The 17,224-nt window shown below is 48.1% G+C and overlaps 4 protein-coding genes across 4 annotated transcripts; 1 reads left to right on the top strand and 3 right to left on the bottom strand.

The window, feature by feature from the left end:
- Window positions 1-1,896: 1,896 nt before the first annotated feature.
- On the bottom strand, window positions 1,897-4,445 carry LOC101779478 (yrdC domain-containing protein, mitochondrial). The gene is made up of 5 exons (XM_004985245.4): window positions 4,302-4,445; window positions 3,338-3,559; window positions 2,812-2,987; window positions 2,340-2,631; window positions 1,897-2,207 (listed from the first exon to the last, which is right to left on the bottom strand). The coding sequence occupies exons 1-5, from the start codon at window positions 4,376-4,378 to the stop codon at window positions 2,150-2,152; spliced, it is 825 nt and encodes a 274-aa protein (XP_004985302.1). The 5' UTR covers window positions 4,379-4,445; the 3' UTR covers window positions 1,897-2,149.
- Window positions 4,446-4,569: 124 nt separating this feature from the next.
- On the top strand, window positions 4,570-8,103 carry LOC101779867 (elongator complex protein 5). Its single transcript, XM_004985247.3, has 9 exons — window positions 4,570-4,827; window positions 4,921-5,013; window positions 5,819-5,994; window positions 6,077-6,123; window positions 6,624-6,693; window positions 6,903-7,126; window positions 7,217-7,303; window positions 7,424-7,499; window positions 7,631-8,103. Exons 1-9 carry the CDS (start codon window positions 4,658-4,660, stop codon window positions 7,828-7,830), a joined length of 1,143 nt encoding a protein of 380 aa, XP_004985304.1. The 5' UTR covers window positions 4,570-4,657; the 3' UTR covers window positions 7,831-8,103.
- A 582-nt stretch (window positions 8,104-8,685) lies between these two features.
- LOC101757850 (anti-sigma-I factor RsgI6) lies at window positions 8,686-11,357 on the bottom strand. The gene is made up of 7 exons (XM_004987064.1): window positions 11,303-11,357; window positions 10,838-10,854; window positions 10,622-10,666; window positions 10,348-10,501; window positions 10,063-10,229; window positions 9,880-9,975; window positions 8,686-9,801 (listed from the first exon to the last, which is right to left on the bottom strand). The coding sequence occupies exons 1-7, from the start codon at window positions 11,355-11,357 to the stop codon at window positions 8,686-8,688; spliced, it is 1,650 nt and encodes a 549-aa protein (XP_004987121.1).
- A 941-nt stretch (window positions 11,358-12,298) lies between these two features.
- On the bottom strand, window positions 12,299-16,780 carry LOC101779072 (anti-sigma-I factor RsgI6). Its single transcript, XM_004985244.3, has 5 exons — window positions 16,572-16,780; window positions 16,385-16,434; window positions 14,134-14,356; window positions 13,862-14,025; window positions 12,299-13,748 (listed from the first exon to the last, which is right to left on the bottom strand). The coding sequence occupies exons 1-5, from the start codon at window positions 16,618-16,620 to the stop codon at window positions 12,519-12,521; spliced, it is 1,716 nt and encodes a 571-aa protein (XP_004985301.1). The 5' UTR covers window positions 16,621-16,780; the 3' UTR covers window positions 12,299-12,518.
- Window positions 16,781-17,224: the final 444 nt, after the last annotated feature.

Here is a 17,224-nt window from a genome sequence, read left to right as displayed (position 1 = left end):
ACTGCCGCCGTCATTCCTCACCACGCTCGCGTGCTGTGAGGCCCTAATCGACGACTTCGGGAAGCGGATGCTTTTCGTGGAGGCCTGCAAGGATGCCATCATCTCCGTCCCTTCCTTTGTCACCGAACCCGTCCACGCCTCAATTGCAGAGCTGCTCTGGGAGGATCGTCACGATTGGAACCTCTCCGCCTTGGTGGTGCAAGCGATGGAGTTTGGAAATCGGTCTTTAGCGTTTAGGGGATTTAGGAGTAAAGTACGTTTCCCAAATCCTGCAAGTTTCTGAAGGAAATCAAGGTGAGAAAGGATTAACGGCGTCCTGCAGATCTTGCTGGCCAGGTAATGTCACTAATGTCACTCACGATTCATAACTTCACTGTCCTCCTAGCCGCCTCATGGCATGGCGGCAACGTTGTTTTAGGCAGTTGCGCTGCCGGCTCGCAGGGCGAAGAAGATGCCCCAAACCCCAGGCGAAGCGATGTGCGAGGGACGCGAGACCTATCAGCCGAGCTGATCATCGCTTGAGTCCAGCTGATCGTGAGGCGCTTACGACGACCAGGGGTGGACGGTATTTCAAATACCGCCCACCCCCTTGGTACCATCTGGCCGTAGGATCCGGCATGTGCGGCTCAGATCATGCGTTGACTATGGTTTGAGGATAGCCGGTCGTCCTCGCCAGCCAGACAGGCGCGGGAGCTCGACGGCGCCATAGCGGAGAGCCGGAGAGCCTAGGGCCGTAGACCTCGACGGCGGAGCCCCGACGGTGGAGGTCGCTGGGCAAGTGGCAGCTCCGTCGTCGCAAATCGTATTCGCCAAGAACAAGGCAAGCTTCAGACCACCGGCCTTCTGCTTACTCCCCGCTGCGCCGCCGCCGTTGCTGCCTATCTCCTGAATCCTGATGCAACTATGCAAGATTGCAACTGAGGATTGAAGTGGACGATGAATCAGAACACGCAACGCTCGCGAGGTCAGATTAATTTTGCAGATTCAGGCTGCATCGGGCATGCATCCGTCGACCTGCCTGCCACGGCGCAGCATCATGCCATCATCCACGGGCACGGGCAGCATTGTTATTCACGACGAACCAGTTGGAGATCAGGAACGCGTGAACCGGCGCACGCCATTGCAGCTCACGGGGCCATGCTATTTCTCTGCGTGAACTGGCGCACGCCATTGCAGCTCACGGGGCCGGGCACGGCGTGCGTGGTGCCCATCGTAGAGCATTGCTTGGCTGCTGCAAGGACGCAGGCACGCAGCGGAGCTCTGATGAGTCATGGCGTGCAGCGGAGGAGGCGTTCTAGCGCCACCCCTGGTGTCCCTCGTCATGCTCCGGAGAGCAGCATGCAGGCAGCACCAGCATGTCTCAACGGACACCAGCATGTCTCAACGGACGGCAAGCGGTGGCGCCAGGGGATGTAGCCTTTCCGGACTTGCGGTGGTCATGGAGGCTAGAGCGCGGCGTTCGTGAGCCATGGCTTGGTCACATGGTCTCGTGTCTTGTTGCTTGCTTTTCTACCTTGGATGTTTTCTACCTTGGATGAAGTGTCGAATTGCTTTTCTAGGCGTCTTCAAATGGTAGAAGTTCACGCTAAATATGTCTGATCTTAATCTACAATTATGACATGGCCGTTTGAGTATGGCATTGGGTGGCACCTGTGTTCATTTTGATATATGTTCTTACACGCACTCCATTTTTTCTGAAACGAATTGGCAGGAAAAATCTTTTCCCTCTTTTAAACGTCAACTCAGGAATGTGGATTTTTTTAGATGACAAGCTCACAATTATGACCTCCATTAGTTTTGGCAAGTCATATATCCAAAGAGTTGATGTCATCTATAAGACTATAAGCAAACAAGCAGAATCTTGGTTAAAGCAAAGCAAAACAAGATCATGTTTTCCCGCACAGCACATCCAACTTCCCCAACTGAGTTTCTTCATTTTTAACAAATCAAATCCATGTGGCACTCTACACAGCTTAAATAATGTGAACTCTGCTATCCTACTCAACATCACATTACAACGAGTTTGAAGATGTAAAAGAAATGCACAAAAGAACAACAAATACTTTGATACGTCACCTAATTAAACAGGAGACAAATGGATAAGAAAGGAACTCTTTGATCCTAACGACGTCTCTAAAGCACTGGGTTGTCACGAAGCTTCAACAAAGCCAAACTTGCCAAGCACTGTTGTTGTTTCCTCCCTTGAACTGCAAATTTGATGTCAAAGGTTATTCTATCTAAACATTGTGGTAAAAAACAGTTTTATGCTTCCATCGCTCACTTTGCTGAGGGGGGTTTCATTAGAGTTTCAAGGAATTGATATGACTAGTACTGCTTACCTTCCATCTCTCAATATCTTGTAGACTCCTGGTGTTATTAGGTCAACAATTGTTGAACCAGCACGCCCAGAAGGAAGTATTCCACCATCAAAGACATATGAACAATGTGGCCACAAATCCTCGAAATCTTTGACACTGACACTACTAGGCCGTCCGCTTAAGTTGGCACTAGTAAGTGCAAGTGCACTTCCAGCTCCACGAGCAATGGATCGTATGAAATCCAGATCCGGTACACGAACTCCGATGCTATCTAAGCCAGGATTAAGTGATCTCTCTAATATACTATTTTCACCTAAACATAAACAAATAAAGAGTATGCTCAACACATTAGCTATCTAAGCCAGGATTAAGTGATCTCTCTAATATACTAATTTCACCTAAACATAAACAGATAAAGAGTATGCTCAACACATTATTCTGCTTAAGATAGATGTTAGGAAAAAAACAGAGAAACAGAGTGTGGTATCTGAACCTCGTTTGAGAACAACAGTGACAGGCCCAGGAAGTAGACTATCAAGCAAGCCATGCGGCAAGTGATCCACTAAAGCAAATCGTGATATGTCCGAGACATCAGCAACACAGATTGCCAGAGGGCGTGTTTGTACGCGCCCTTTGATCTCATAAATGCGATTAACTGCTCCTGCAGAACTGTCATGAAGAGTATTTTAAGAAGCTGAACCAACAAAAAATACAAAAACTGAACACGGTCAAAGAACCTCCTAAATGAAATTCTTATTATCTTGGAAGGATGAAACAACCATTCTAAGTTCTAACTGGAGATGAAAGCAGAATTCAAAAGTAGCTGATGAAGGTTTATGGTGTTTGGGGATGTTTCCTGTCACTAACTTGATTCTGGAGTTATCATGAAAGAACTTTTACACTCGATGTGTTATAAAATATTGCTGCATAATATGGAGTTAAAAAAACAGCAGGGGAAAAGGAAGCGAACTACTAATTAAAATTCCTACATGACAACGGAGAGATTAAGAAAGACTAACCAGGCATCACAAGCAAACCCATATATTGTATCAGTGGGCACTGCAATCACTTGTCCTCTGTTGATTGCATCAATTGCTTTCATAACATGGTCTTTAGTTGCTGGGAAAATATTTTCTGCGGTGGCCTCAAATCTGTCTGCTGCATTTTCTGACACCCTAATTGAGCATGACACTTGAGACCTTGTCTCATGTTGAGAGGGTAATCTGCTTACCTTAACAAAGCTGAACATAACAAATGTGTCACTGTGTCAGTACTTTATCTAGCACTGCCAAAAAGAAAGAAGGAAATTGTAGTTTTCCTGTGCTCTAAAAAAAAGGATCACCATGAAAGCCAAAAAATATATGTATAAAGTGTCAATCAATCAAGTTGGTTTGAATGGATTATTCTATTTCAGTAATAACAAAGTGACAAAACTCGGCTGCGCATGCTTGCGCCAAGTTAGCTAACCCTACAAGTGAGCTACGTTACATCAAAGCCTATTCCTACAGAACTTGTGACTTGCCCTAAAAAATCCCAATTTTCTCAAAAACATTTCAAGCAAATCTCTCATAATTAAGGACTACACTGGACCATTAATTAACAGATAAAATCTATATTAGCAGTATGAAGTTGGTGCTGCAAGCTAAGGTAACAAGCACAAGCAGCACGAGATGGCTATTACTGGTGGACATCTTTACAGATACAGTGATGAATCAAATACAGTGAGCTCGTGGCAAAGAAGCATCACTTGCCATCACATGATTTGCATCCAAATAAAATTGTGGTAGGGAACACAATTGTTCATGTAATTTTGTATTTTCCATCCACAGTACATAAAAGTTAAAAGGGGCACGGAAAAAAATATCAATTAACTGACGAGGTTAGGCTACCCTGGAACAATATCAACACAACTATGTGACAATTAGCCCATGCGCACTAGCAAGCAATCAGAGAAGAATCGGAAGACCAGGGGGATAGCAATACCTCCGAGCCAGCGCCCGCCCGGTGGGAGGACGAACCAGGGGGAGCCTCTCCCCCGCCGCCTTCGCGCACGCCTTCATCCTCCCCCCTTTTCCTCTCCTCTTCTTCCCCCGCAGGCCGCCGCAAGAGAGGAGAACGAGCGGAGGAGCTAGAGGTGTTAAAGAGCTTTCGAGGCGGGGTCAAACGTGTTCGGCTTTGACTAATCCGACACGGGTAAGGGGCTCACTGTGTCTCCGACAGGTGGGTCCCACGCTACTCCTCCCTGGCTTCCGGGAGTTTGGCTAACCGTCTCGGGCTCTTGTGCGAGCTAGGGTTTAAGCGCTAAGAGCGGCGGCGGGCGGCGGCGGCGAGGAGCAGAGATGGCGGAGGCGGCTGTGAGGTACCTACGGGACGGGCGCCTCGACGGCGAGCACGCGCCGGCGCTGTCCGTGGAGGGATCACTCCAGTGCTGCCCGCTCGCCGCGGGCGCGATGCTCCACGTCGCGGCCGCACTCACCTCCCAGGCCGCGGCAGGGAAGGCGCAGGCCAGGTTCTGTCAGTCTCTTCGCCTCCTGGTGCGTAGGCTTCGCGTAGATTGGCTGATGATTTGTATTGGCTTCGTTGTGAACTTTTGGTGGCGCAGGGGGCTGGTGGTTGTGGCGTTCGATCGGAGCCCGGAGGTGTACCTGGAATTCATGCGGCGCCGCGGCCTTGACGCAAATTATTTGAACCGATGGTATGATCTCACAAAACCCTTTCTGAGAGAAATAAAAGGGTGTTGGTTGTGCACAGACCTAGTTGGCAAATTTTCTTCAGACACGGATTGTCACTTGGACTTGGGCACTGATGTTGCAATCCGATTCTGATTTGGGTTTCTATTCAACAATTTTTCATTGAGAGAAAATTGGGGCAGAATTGGCAAATCATTGAACAATGTCAGAGTAATAGTAAAACCACAGCCTCTTTCCTATCAGAATGTTGTACTACCAATGCAGGGGCAGAGCTAGCATATTAGCACTGGGATCTAATGACCCTGATGACATTTTGTTTTACCCTTTGGTAATCTCTTTGCTTATGAAGAGAAGTCAAAGTTTTACTTTTAATTCATACTCATATTGACCCCAGTGAGCCCGATGTTATTTCTTCTTGGCTCAGCCCTTAGCCTTAAGCTCAGAGCAAAGTAGATTCTCATATTAACCAACTTTCTCTAATTTTGATTTTGATTTTTTGCTTGTCTTGGTTGAACACAACATGGACTGTTGGTGTCCCTGTATGTGCAAAATAAGACTTATTCTATTGGCAAAGCAAATACCAAATGCAACTGTGGGGTCGCTATGCAAAGAAATTTAAAGTTCATAAATGATTATGCAATCTTCTTTCCAATTTAAATTTCAAAAGTTGATGTACTAAATGGCAGTTTAAGATGCCATCTCAGAGTGAAATGGTCAAGCTAACAGCACACCATTATCACACTGCTTGTAACTTAGAATGCATTCCTATTGATAAAGTGTATTTGAATTTTCTTTGCATGCATTCAACAGTGTTCGAATATTGGATTGCTATTCTGACCCCCTTGGGTGGAAGCAGAAGATTCAAAATCAGCAGCATCAAGAGAACAGTACAAAGCAGTTCTCAACAAACAAAGAGAACGTTGCTGTTTTTAGAAATGTCAAGGATGTTAAAAAATTGATGTACTCCATTACTGAACTTGGAGGAGGTATTATCCAGCATAGAGGATCCTTTACTTGTTAATGTTCCTTTGTTTATGCCCTATGCCTAACCTGCTCTGTGGATGCCAGGGTTTGAAGGGGAAGGCAAAAAGCATTTTTCTATTGCTGTTGACTCGGTAAGAACTACTAGTTCTCCATCAACCTTTTCGTGGGGTGGAAAACTTAGGTCAGATTTTTTATAGTACTATGATTCTCTCATAGACGAAACTGAGTTCCTACAGATATTACTATCATTTGTTGAAAATTGTTTCATCGTCCATGTTTATTATCTATGCAACTGATTTGACAAATGAAGTTTCTGGATGAGACAAAATTAATCTTATACTTTGATGGTTTCATTATTAGAGTTCAGTATAGGTTGTAATTTTGGTAACTTATCGTCACGTATCTGGAACTAAAGGATTGTCCCACACAACAGAGCTGCATAACATCACTCTGAAGTATCCCATTGTTTGTTTAGTTGGCTTTGTTTACCGTTTGAAGCAAAACCCTGTTTTATCTCTTTATATGATCCACATTGAAAATATGAAATTTCATTTGACTACTTATTGCACGTATATGATACATTTAAGTTTCATTTTATGCTTAACACCAAACATCCTTTGTGTTATTTCAGGTTAGCACTATGTTAAGGCATGCTTCAGTGCCATCAATTTCAGGCCTTATTAGTAATCTTCGAAGCCATGGTAATTGTTTCTTTTGCTCCCTTTTGTTCTATCTTCTATGCATGTTCTAGACTTCTAGTGTAACTTTCATGGTAATGCTTTAGGGATGTGAATCATCTCAGTCTTTTAGGTTTAATCACTACACTGTACATACTTATTTCAAAATATGGACACCTAAATGACTTCAAGTACAGTATAAAGTGAGTTAATATAAAGCTTCCCTATTGCAGAACAAGTATCATCGATCTTTTGGCTGATACATTCAGACCTCCATGAACCCAAGGTGCCCCGAGCATTTGAATGTCTTTCTACTATGGTTGCTTGTGTGGAGCCAGCACTCGTAGATCCTGTGTGTGTAGAAAGTCCTGGAAACATGTCTATCCTGGAGCAAAATTATTCAAAAGCAAAGTTCATTGTGCGTCTTAAAAGACGAAATGGACGGGTGAAGCACTTTGTAAGGCCTGTTGTTGCAGTGTTCTTTTCCCCCTTCCAAATTCCATTGAAGAATGCAGTTTGATAATTGGTATGATCCTTGCCTGTGCAGTATGAGGACTTGTATATTGATGGAAATGATATCAAATTTGATTCTGCTCCTGTAAGTACGGAAGTGAACCAAAGTCTAGTACCTAAGGTTAGTTCCTGTGTTCTAGATTCTAGAACAATTAAATACTGGTGTGTACCACTTATGTTAGTCGTTATTTTGGTACACTATACAAATATTGTTGTGAACTATGATAAGTTTGCTCAACAGGTTCAGTTCAATCTTGAGCTGTCGGAAAAAGAGCGCACTGACAAGGCAAATGTTGTTCTTCCTTTTGAACATCAAGGTAATTTGTGAACTCAAATTATTTTCCATGTAGCATCTTAGCATCAATTGAAGGTATCATTGGTTGCATTTTTGACTCTGGGAGGTGCATTGATGATGCATTTGGAACTAAGCTTTGCTAAATTATCTCAGGAAAGGGTGAACCTATTCGAATATATGATGGCCGCGGATCCCTACTTGAGGGTCAACGAGACCCCAACTTAGCACCAGCCCTTGTGGATGAAATAGCTCCCAAATCTGGAACTGCGAAGGGTGAGATACATTACTTCCGTGATTCAGATGACGAGCAACCTGACTCAGATGAAGATCCAGATGATGACTTGGACATATGAGTAGGCAATGTATGAGCTCTTTACCTTAGTTGGAGCCATGCACAGATCAATCCATGGTAATAGATGGACCCATTCAGAAATGCAATCTTTTTTGGGTTAGCCTTTTTTTTAGTGCTTCTATGCTTCAGCTTGCTAATTGGAATCTCACAAATACTGAAGTACTAAAAAACTGGTGCTTATTTAATAGTGTGTTTGCACAAACCAACCTTGTTAAAATTTTGATGACCCCAAGAAATTGGTGTTTATATGAACGATTGCCAAAACTTTGACAAATCTGCTTGCATGTGTTCCTTAGCATTCACTGGCCAGATTATAAGTATCAGAAACCAGCATTTTGGGACTTATTTGGCAAAAAAAAAACAGTGCCTAAATGAAATGGAGGGGTATTAGAGGCGGCAGTTGTCTATGCATTTGCATGCCAAGACTTGAAATACTAAAAAAAATTCGTGTGTCCAATGCAAATTGAAATGCACAAGAAAAATAATTATTAATCAATGGCCTGTTGTAGGGAAATAAAGTTTACAAATGAGCTTTCAGCTCACTGACTTCCTTAACGATGAGTGTGGCGTCACTATAACCTGGTTGATTCTAGCATACTCCCTCTGTTTGATATTGTAAGGTGTATTTCGTTTGTTAGGATGAGCCTTTATGTTACTCTTATTACTAGCTATTTCATTTATGCGATACAAAAGTATATTTTTTTAGAAATATTTTTCAGTATGAACCTGATGACATCAAATTGTGTTAGAAAAAAATTATATCAATAATGTGATTGTTGGTCAAAGTCTCAAAGACTTGTCAGATGCGCGTTATAATTTCAAACGGAGCGAGTACTCCCTTTACAACGCACTAAGTTCAACATGTTATCTTGGCCGTCGACTTGGAGTCGAGGTCCACCGTCTGCACGATGGGCTCCGGGAGCGACTTGTGCTTGACGGTTACTTTGTACTCGCCGTGGAAGAGCTCGGCCTCGAACACGCCCTTGTCGTCCGTCCTGGGCTTCTCGGGCACCTTCCTCCACTCATCCAAGAGCTTGTCGACGACGTCGCCGACGGGGAGGTTCTTGAACTTGTTGTCCGTGAGGCACATCACGTAGCAGCCTTTGGCGTGCCATGCGCCCCACATGACGATGCCCCTGACGCCCGGGTGCCCGAACCCCTCCCTCATCACCTCCTCCAGGTACTCCACCTGCTTGGGCCCCTTGGTGACGTCGACCTCGGTGAGCCAGACGGGCACGTCCGCCGCCGCCAGCGTGTCCAGGGAGCCCCTCATGTAGGGGATGTTGGGCTTGTCGAAGTGGCTCTCCAGGCCGATGCCGTACTTGAGGCCCTTGTTGCCGGGGTACGCCTGGATCTGCCTGAGCTTGGCGAGGTACTTGGTCGGCAGCGGCGCCATGTCGCCGGGCTGCTCGATGGTGTTGTACTCGTTCATGAAGAGGATGGGCTTGCCGTCGAGCTTGGCCACCTCGTTGAAGATCTCCCCGGACGCGTCCTTGCCGAGCTTGTCCTCGAAGAACCTGAAGTGGAGGTTCTCGTTCACCACGTCCCAGTGGATGACCTTGCCGGCGTAGCGGGAGACGACGCTCTTGAGCCGCTTCGCCACGGCGGCCTTGAGCTTGCCCTCGCCGAGCTTGCTCACCCAGTCCATCTGGTGGCTCTGGTCGTCCCAGAACACGTTGTGGCCGCGCACCGAGATGTTGTGCTTCTCCGCCAGAGCCAGCATCCTGTCCGCCACCTCGTACTCCTCGTGCCCCTCGTGGTACTCCGTGCTGTACCACTTCATCTCGTTCTCCATGGTCGCCCACTTGAACCGCCGCGTGAACCACTCCTCGTACTCGGGGATGTCCAGGATCTCCTTGGTCATGGCGTTGCCCAGGGGGAAGCCCTTGGCCACCCACTCCAGCGACAGCTCCGCGTCCGGCAACGGCTTGCCCTCGGACTCCACCATGATCTTCACCTTATTCTTGCGGTCCTGCATTGCAAATTTCAACGGTTCATATCATTGAGACCAATGGTTTTCCCTTTGGCACTGAGTGGAAAGCCACATTACCTTGGCAATAACTTCCTCGCGGTGAGCATTCCATTCGTCGAAGCTGAAACCCTGCAGCGCGATGCTCTCCGCCATGATCTCCGCTGTTGAGTTGCTCTGCAGTTTGGACTTCCGTTAGTTCTTCATCCGTCCACATCTTTCTCAGCTGATTCCTTTTGCATCATTGCTTGCCTAGTCCATTACCTCGAAGAAGAGATCGCCCTTGCCTTCGGAGTAGGAGGTGGCGCCACCCTTGAGCAAGGTCCAGCAGCCGGACTGGGCCGCGATTGCGCCGGCGGTGACGAACTTGCCGTCAGGCGTCACGATCACAGCAGTGATGTCGCCGGTGCCCTTGGAAAGCTTCAGCCAAGCTGGGAACACAAGCACAACCATTGTTCATTTAGCCACATTTGCTTCAGCTTCAACACCTTATGGTTGAAGTAATCACACATTGTTCAGGGGAGGAAATGATCATTCAGTGTTGATTACCGGAGAGTGCGTAGTGGTGGTCCTTCTTGAGGTCGACCTTGAGGACGGAGCCCTTGGTTGGGCAGGGGAGCTTCTTGCCACCGGCCGACGACGGGTACGAGGCGTCGCTGATGATGCCGCCGCCATACAGAGGTTTCTCCGGCTCCTTGATGCACTGCAAGCCCAGGCGGCGTTACAGAGCAGGATCGGCCATCAGTCGCGAACCCCGGACATAGGTGCTGAAGAAACGGCTGCACAAAGAGGAAGATATTGCTAGGAGGAATGTGCTACTTGCCTCAATGTTTGCTGAGTAGTCGTAGGGGACTTTTACTGATGATTTCTTTGAGGAATAACCATCGGCCTTCTCTGATGTTTGCTCTGACGCATAACCACCGGACTTTCCTGATGATTTCTCTGAGGAATAACCACCGGCCTTCTCTGATGTTTGCTCTGAGGCATAACCGCCGTCCTTTCCTGATGTTTGCTGTGAGGAATAGCCACCGGCCTTTACTGACGTGACCAAGAATCCTGCGTCGAGAGGAGAGGTGGCTATGCATCAGAATCTTGATCGTGCACATACAGAAACACCCATCGATCCAAAGTCCAAACCAGACATGCAAAATAATTCTGTGGCTATTTAGCCTCCCACTTATATATCTTGAGATTTTTAGAAAAAAAAGCATTGGAAAATTCAGAGGTACCAATCATATCTATAACAGCATAATATATACTAAAATTTTAATGTTCACTGTTTATCTAAGATATGATCCTGTAACATCAATTGCTTTTATGTCCACAGTTACTAATTAGGTTAATTAGAGATTTTTTTCCCATTATGTATCATTGAAGAAATCAAGAAAATGGTAATCCATATGTTTTTTTTTCACATATTAATGCACAGAGTAGTAATATTTCCATAGTGTTCGTTCGTTTGAAAAGAAAATGTCTGTAATTGAAACAAATTAGAAGAACTAACCTTCAAACAGCACGATTAACAAGATCAAGATCAACTTTCCTGTTGAAATCTTCATATTTGTTTTACCACCAGTCACAAATACTGCATGGTGACTTGGAAGATCTCTGTTTATAGAGCTATGAGAAGAGAGAACATGGGCAAACAGAGAGCTATATTTGGCGTATCGAAGTTAAATTAAAAAAGAAGTTATATAAAAATAGCAGGAAGGCCGTTTCACATGTAAGGAGGGGATTAAACCATAGTACAAGTAGTATTTAGAGGCTGGTAACATTACTGTTAGCAACGCTTGTCAATCCCCACGGTTACATTGGTTAACCTCAAAATGGAGAACTTTGCATGTACATGTACTACCCATCTGGAAAACATACATTGCTGGAGCCTTGGAGGCATCACTGATCACAAATTGCCAGTATTGCATGGCCATTTTAGTGTGCAATTTTGTCTTGGAAGCTTTTGGTTCATATCAACTACTAGTAGTGATGGAATCCAGATCGACATGCCTGTCTTAGGTAGATTGAGCGTGCTAGATGAAGTTTCTGAATTTAACTATGAAACTTTGAATTACCTCTTTTAAATAATGGAAAAACAGTTCCAACCTTTGCATATCGCAACATAGACAATCTAAGGCCCTGTTTGTTTGAGCTTCATGGCAGCTTTTCAATCGTGAAAAGCCAGAAGCTCAAACAAACAGTGATCTTCTCGTGTAGTTTCTGAAAGCTTAGAAAACTAAACACATCTTCTAAAAACTAGTCTTGACTTTTTAGAAGAAAAAGCTAGCAGCAGTTTTTCAGAGGCTGCAGCTCAAACAAACAGACCCTAAACTTCGAACTAGCTACACATGCTTCCTTAGTTCCTTCTTTTGACTTCTGACACGAAGGATCTCCATTTCGCTAGCTTTATATTAAAAAACGAAGTAGACTAGGCTAGCACCACCACTACATCGCATTCAGGTAATTTTGTACGATTGATGCTATGGACAGGAAAGAGATGGAAATGTGTGTGTATACTGAAAAACAAATCGAATTCCTTTTCTGTTTAATATATGAACATCACATCGATCGCCTCACCAGGAATTCTATCTCTCGGGCGCGTATGTATGACTGACTGACTCATGACATCACAAGCCACAATGCTCTAGAACCCTAGACCCACAATCATGCACATGTGTATGCGTAACAATCATAAATCCTCCTATAGGATCGGAGCTAGTGATACTCTAGACGTGTATGGGGTATACGTGGTTGGGGTCGGTCTTCCTGTCGACGCTGAGGCTCTGCACCACGGTGGAGTTCGCCGCCGGGTGGCTGACGGTGACCTCGTAGTCGCCGTGGAACAGCTCCGCCTCGTAGTACCCGTCGGCGTCCGCGACGCCGGCGTGCGAGCGCGTCTGCCACTCCCTGATCAGCTTGTCGACGACGTCCCCCGTGGGGAGGTTCCTGAAGTTGTTGTCGGTGAGGCACATCACGTAGCACCCCTGCTGGTGCCACGCCGTCCAGAGGATGATCCCGTGCACCGCCGGGTGGGAGTACACCTCCCTGAGTATCTTCTCGAGGTTGGCCGCCTGGTTGGGTCCCGGCGCGACGTCGATCTCGGTGAGCCAGATGGGGACGCCGGCCTTGGACATGGTGTCGAGCGCGGCCCGGATGTAGGGGATGTTGGGGGTGCTGAAGTGGCCCTCGAGCCCGATGGCCATCCTGCCGTCGTTGGTGTTCCCGGGGAACTTCTTGATCTGGAACAGCTTGCCGAGGTACTTGCCGGGCACCGCGTTCGGGTCGCCCGGCTGCTCCAGCGTGTTGAACTCGTTCATGGACATGAGCGCGTTCCCGTCCATCTGGTGCGCCTTGCGGTAGAAGGCCGCCGACGCGTCCCACCCGAACTTGCCCTCGAAGAAGCTGAAGTGGAGGTTCTCGTTCACCACGTCCCACGCGATCACCTGACCGGCGTACCGGGACATCACCGACTTGATGCGCTTCGCCGTCGCCTGCCGGAGCTGCGGGTACGAGAGGGACTGCACCCACCCGGGCTGCTGGCTCGGCTGGTCCCAGAAGATGTTGTGCCCGCGCACGGCGATGCCGTGGCTCTTGGCGAACCGGAGCATCGCGTCGGGGACGGAGTAGTCCTCGCGGCCCTGGACGCGCTCCGTGCTGTACCACTTCATCTCGTTCTCGAAGGTGGTCACCGTGAACCGCGACGTGAACCACTGCTGGTACGCCGGGCTCTGCAGGATCTCGGCGCTCATGGCTGAGCCCAGAGGGAAGCCGCTCCGGACGTGCTCGATGCGTACCTGCGCGCCGGGAACAGGCTTGCCGGCGGAGTCGCGGGCGCGGAGCCGCACCGTCTTCTTGCGCGCCGACTTGATGGCGGTATGGTGGTGCGCCGCCCACTCTTCCTGGGAGAAGGGCTGCAGCGAGACGTTGTCCACCCACACCTCCACCGTCGCGTTGCTCTGCATCCAGACCGAGTTTTCTCGTAAGAACAGAGCATGCACAGACGCAGCTTCTTGCAACGATCACAGGCCGTTCCGATCATGCGATGCAGGCAAAGTTTGTGCGTCTGTACCTCGAAGTAGAGTTCGGCCGGCCCGGCGGCGGCGGCAGTGAGGCCGCCTTTGAGAATGGACCAGCATCCGGACCGCGCCTCGACGCCGCCGGCGTGGATGAAGTCGCCGTTGGTCTTCACGACTGCTCTGATATCGGCGCTGCCATTACTGACCTGCAACCAAGCTGCACGCCACAAAAAACAAAAATTTAGTATTGCGAATTCACCGTTCTGACCATAAATAAAATTCAAGAAAATGTGATTTTTTTTCCTCCGCGGAGATGATCACTGACCGGACAGTGTGTAGTGCGTGTCGTTCTGCAGGTACACCTTCTGGCTGACGCTCTGGTACGGCCGCGTCCGGTTCCGCGCCACCGCGTACCTGTTGCCGCTCGCCGACGCGCCTTCCTCGACGACGCCGTACCCGAACGCCGTCCACCCCTGGAGGCCGGCGCTGAAGTCGGAGTTCCGGATGATGCCGCCGCCGTAGTGAGGCTCCAGCGGCTCCGGCAAGCACTGCGCCCACACGTTGTGCAGCACGAACGTTCAGCTCAGCACAAGTTTTACCATCGCTAGAACAGTAACGTTACATTTTGCATGGCACTAAAGTCACACTGGACAGTAAGATGGGTGCAGTGAAAAGTGAAAACTACTACTGAACTAAAGGAGGTTTACAGTGTAAAGTAACCGTCAAAACTACCGGGCCTGTCAAGATCCTAGTAAAAGAAAGCCATTTGAAAAGTTTGTGTACGGTAACTAACTGTGGACTAGAGTAGTACTCCTAGGAGACTAAATACACGCACATGCCAGATTTTGTTCGGTACACTGTCTCTCGTTCCCAGCCCCATACAAATTGGTTCATTTCTACAGTACATTCTTTTGGAGTATTTGACTACCAGTCAACTAGCACTAGCTAGAACCATGCATATATACAACGTTTGCCCTGCCTGTGCAGATGTGAGAAGTCCAAGTGATGGCGTATCTAACAGCCTGGCCTAACACGAGACTAACGAACGAAACCACCTTCTACTTGGCAGAAGAAACAATCGGCATGTCTGACTCTGAAAAAGAAAAACCAGATTTGTTGTGCGCAGAACAACTGAAAGCAGGTCGCTTTTAGGCCCTTGTTTGGAAGCCCTTGACTTTCCCTATCCTGGCCCTGGACAGGTTCACACACGAGTGGACTCTCTAGACCTCCTTTTCAGCTGAGAGCGAGCCGGCCAGTTGAAATATCTTCACCAACCAACCAAATCACCCAGCATGCACAAGGCTGAGCTGCTGGTGTGGATCGCTGATGTGTCCAACAAGAGGGATCAGTGGGTTGCTTGCATTAGCATGATGCCGTGTGTGGCAGACACTGGGTTACACACGCCCTCCCCTGCTTGGGCGTGCAACCGGAAATGCGTACTGGAAAGGGCTCCGAATTTAGTGATTTTGACCGTGTCGATCATGAGGCACACACCGATACGAATAAAGGTCGTGTTCACAACAGTCATCCACATATCGCAGGACACTGATGATATGATCAGGGGTTAAGTGGGTCGGTGCGTTGCACGATGCACGATGATACACCGGCTGCCTTTTCAACTAATCTCTGAGGCTTGGTGATCGATCACTTGTGTGGTTAGGCTCATGGCAACCAGATCAATGATCAGGCTGTATTGTGTTTACTAGCTGTTAGGTTCATCAGAATGGGTCAAAACTCGAAACCATCGCCGGTATGGCATGTTGTTAGGCGGCTGGCCAACTTTTTTTGTTATTGCTGGAAAACATTTGGTCCTGTTCTATCTGGGAGGAAAATTTGGCAGGGGGGCTGTGAATTCTTGTTGCTCCGATCCTACTTGTTTGGTCCGTTTGCACCAGGCCGAACCATGGTCTATGTGTGCATGGTGCCCAATCGAAAGGGGTAGGTGACCATTGTGCCTGAAATATTGCTACTAAACAATGAAGGCCAAAAGGCTCTGCTGGAAATGAAGCGTAAACTTCGTGTCTTGAGTTCACATGATTTTATCACTAATAAAGATTTTGTGACCTGAATGCCTACGCGACATGTCAAAATCCAGTCACTAGTAAGTGGCCTCGTCTCAGTGGACTCCGGCCGGCAGAAACGAGCCACAGGAGAAGAAGAGGCAAGCTAAAAAAAAGCTAGACAAATATTCTTGTGCACGCCCATGGCCCACGCCACCAGCAGCCCACACGCATGTCACTTGTCAGTTACATGTCACGCGCGCGCACGCGGGCAACAGGCAACTAACAACGGCCGGTGTTAACCCCGCTGGCGGCGCACGCAGATGCAGTAGTAGTCTACTGCTGGTGCGGTGCAAGTTTTTTTTTTTTTGCTTGAACTTTTTTTTTAAAGCAAGGTCATGGCGGCAGGGATGGGGTGCGTGACATGCGCAATGCGATGTGATGAAGCTGATGCCTCTGGTGGATTCATGCCGCAGTTTGGTAACAAAGTTCGGCAGCCGGGCACGTCACAGGCATGGATGAGAGAGAGAGAGAGAGAGAAGAGAGAGAGGAGAGGGAGAGATTAGGCATGCTTACCTCAGAGGTCGACGAGTAGTCGTAGGGAAGAGCTTGCACCACGCGAGAAGCTGCGAGGGAGAGAGGAGGAAGAACGTCGGCGTGATTAGTTTTTGACTCATAATCAGCAGGAATTTCTCATCAGACTGGAATGAACCGGAAGAAGAAGAGGCTAAGCTAGCCAATGGCTAGAGCTCGAGCTTTTTACCACTCAACATGGCGACCCACAGCAGCGACAAGAACAAGGCCCTCCCCATTGCTGAAAGCCTGAAACTCCCTCTCTTCCTGTCTCTCTCTCTGTCTGTCTCTCTCTCTCTCTCTCTAGATCAGGAAGCACTTACGCTCGCGAAAGAGAGAGATGCTGGAGAGAGGGAGCAGGGCTAGGCTTAGCGCCTTAGCTGAGGTGAGCTGAGCTGATTGCACCGTGCATGCCGCAGCCTCTGCTGGGGCTCATCTATTTATAGAGAGAGGCTACCTCCTCCTCTGCTGCTGGCTGCCGGGCGGTAGCTTGCGGGCTAGCTAGCGGAGGTGGGGTTCCCGCGCCCCGCTGCCGGTTAGTTATGTTCAAACGGATCGGGGGAAATGGTCTTGGGCCGTGTGATTTTTTCTTTCTTTTCTTGCCGCGCGCATGGGGTGCTGGACGCTGGTGCTGGTGCTTCAAACCAGTCGCTACGGCTACCGGCCGGTCTGCGCTCTAGCGCAGCCTTTTTGACCCCGTTCCGTCACTCGTCTCCACTGGCAACGGACCTCCCCCGGCCGCTGATCCCTGACGTCATTGTTTAATTCCGTCGAACATAGGTTCGGTATGTTAGAATAGTAGTATGTGCTTTTCAAGATCATGCAGTTATCCAAGCATATCCA

The sequence above is a fragment of the Setaria italica genome, chromosome IX (assembly GCF_000263155.2).
Source record: "Setaria italica strain Yugu1 chromosome IX, Setaria_italica_v2.0, whole genome shotgun sequence".
Lineage (NCBI taxonomy): Eukaryota > Viridiplantae > Streptophyta > Magnoliopsida > Poales > Poaceae > Setaria > Setaria italica.
This window is presented reverse-complemented; position numbering and strand designations above follow the sequence as displayed.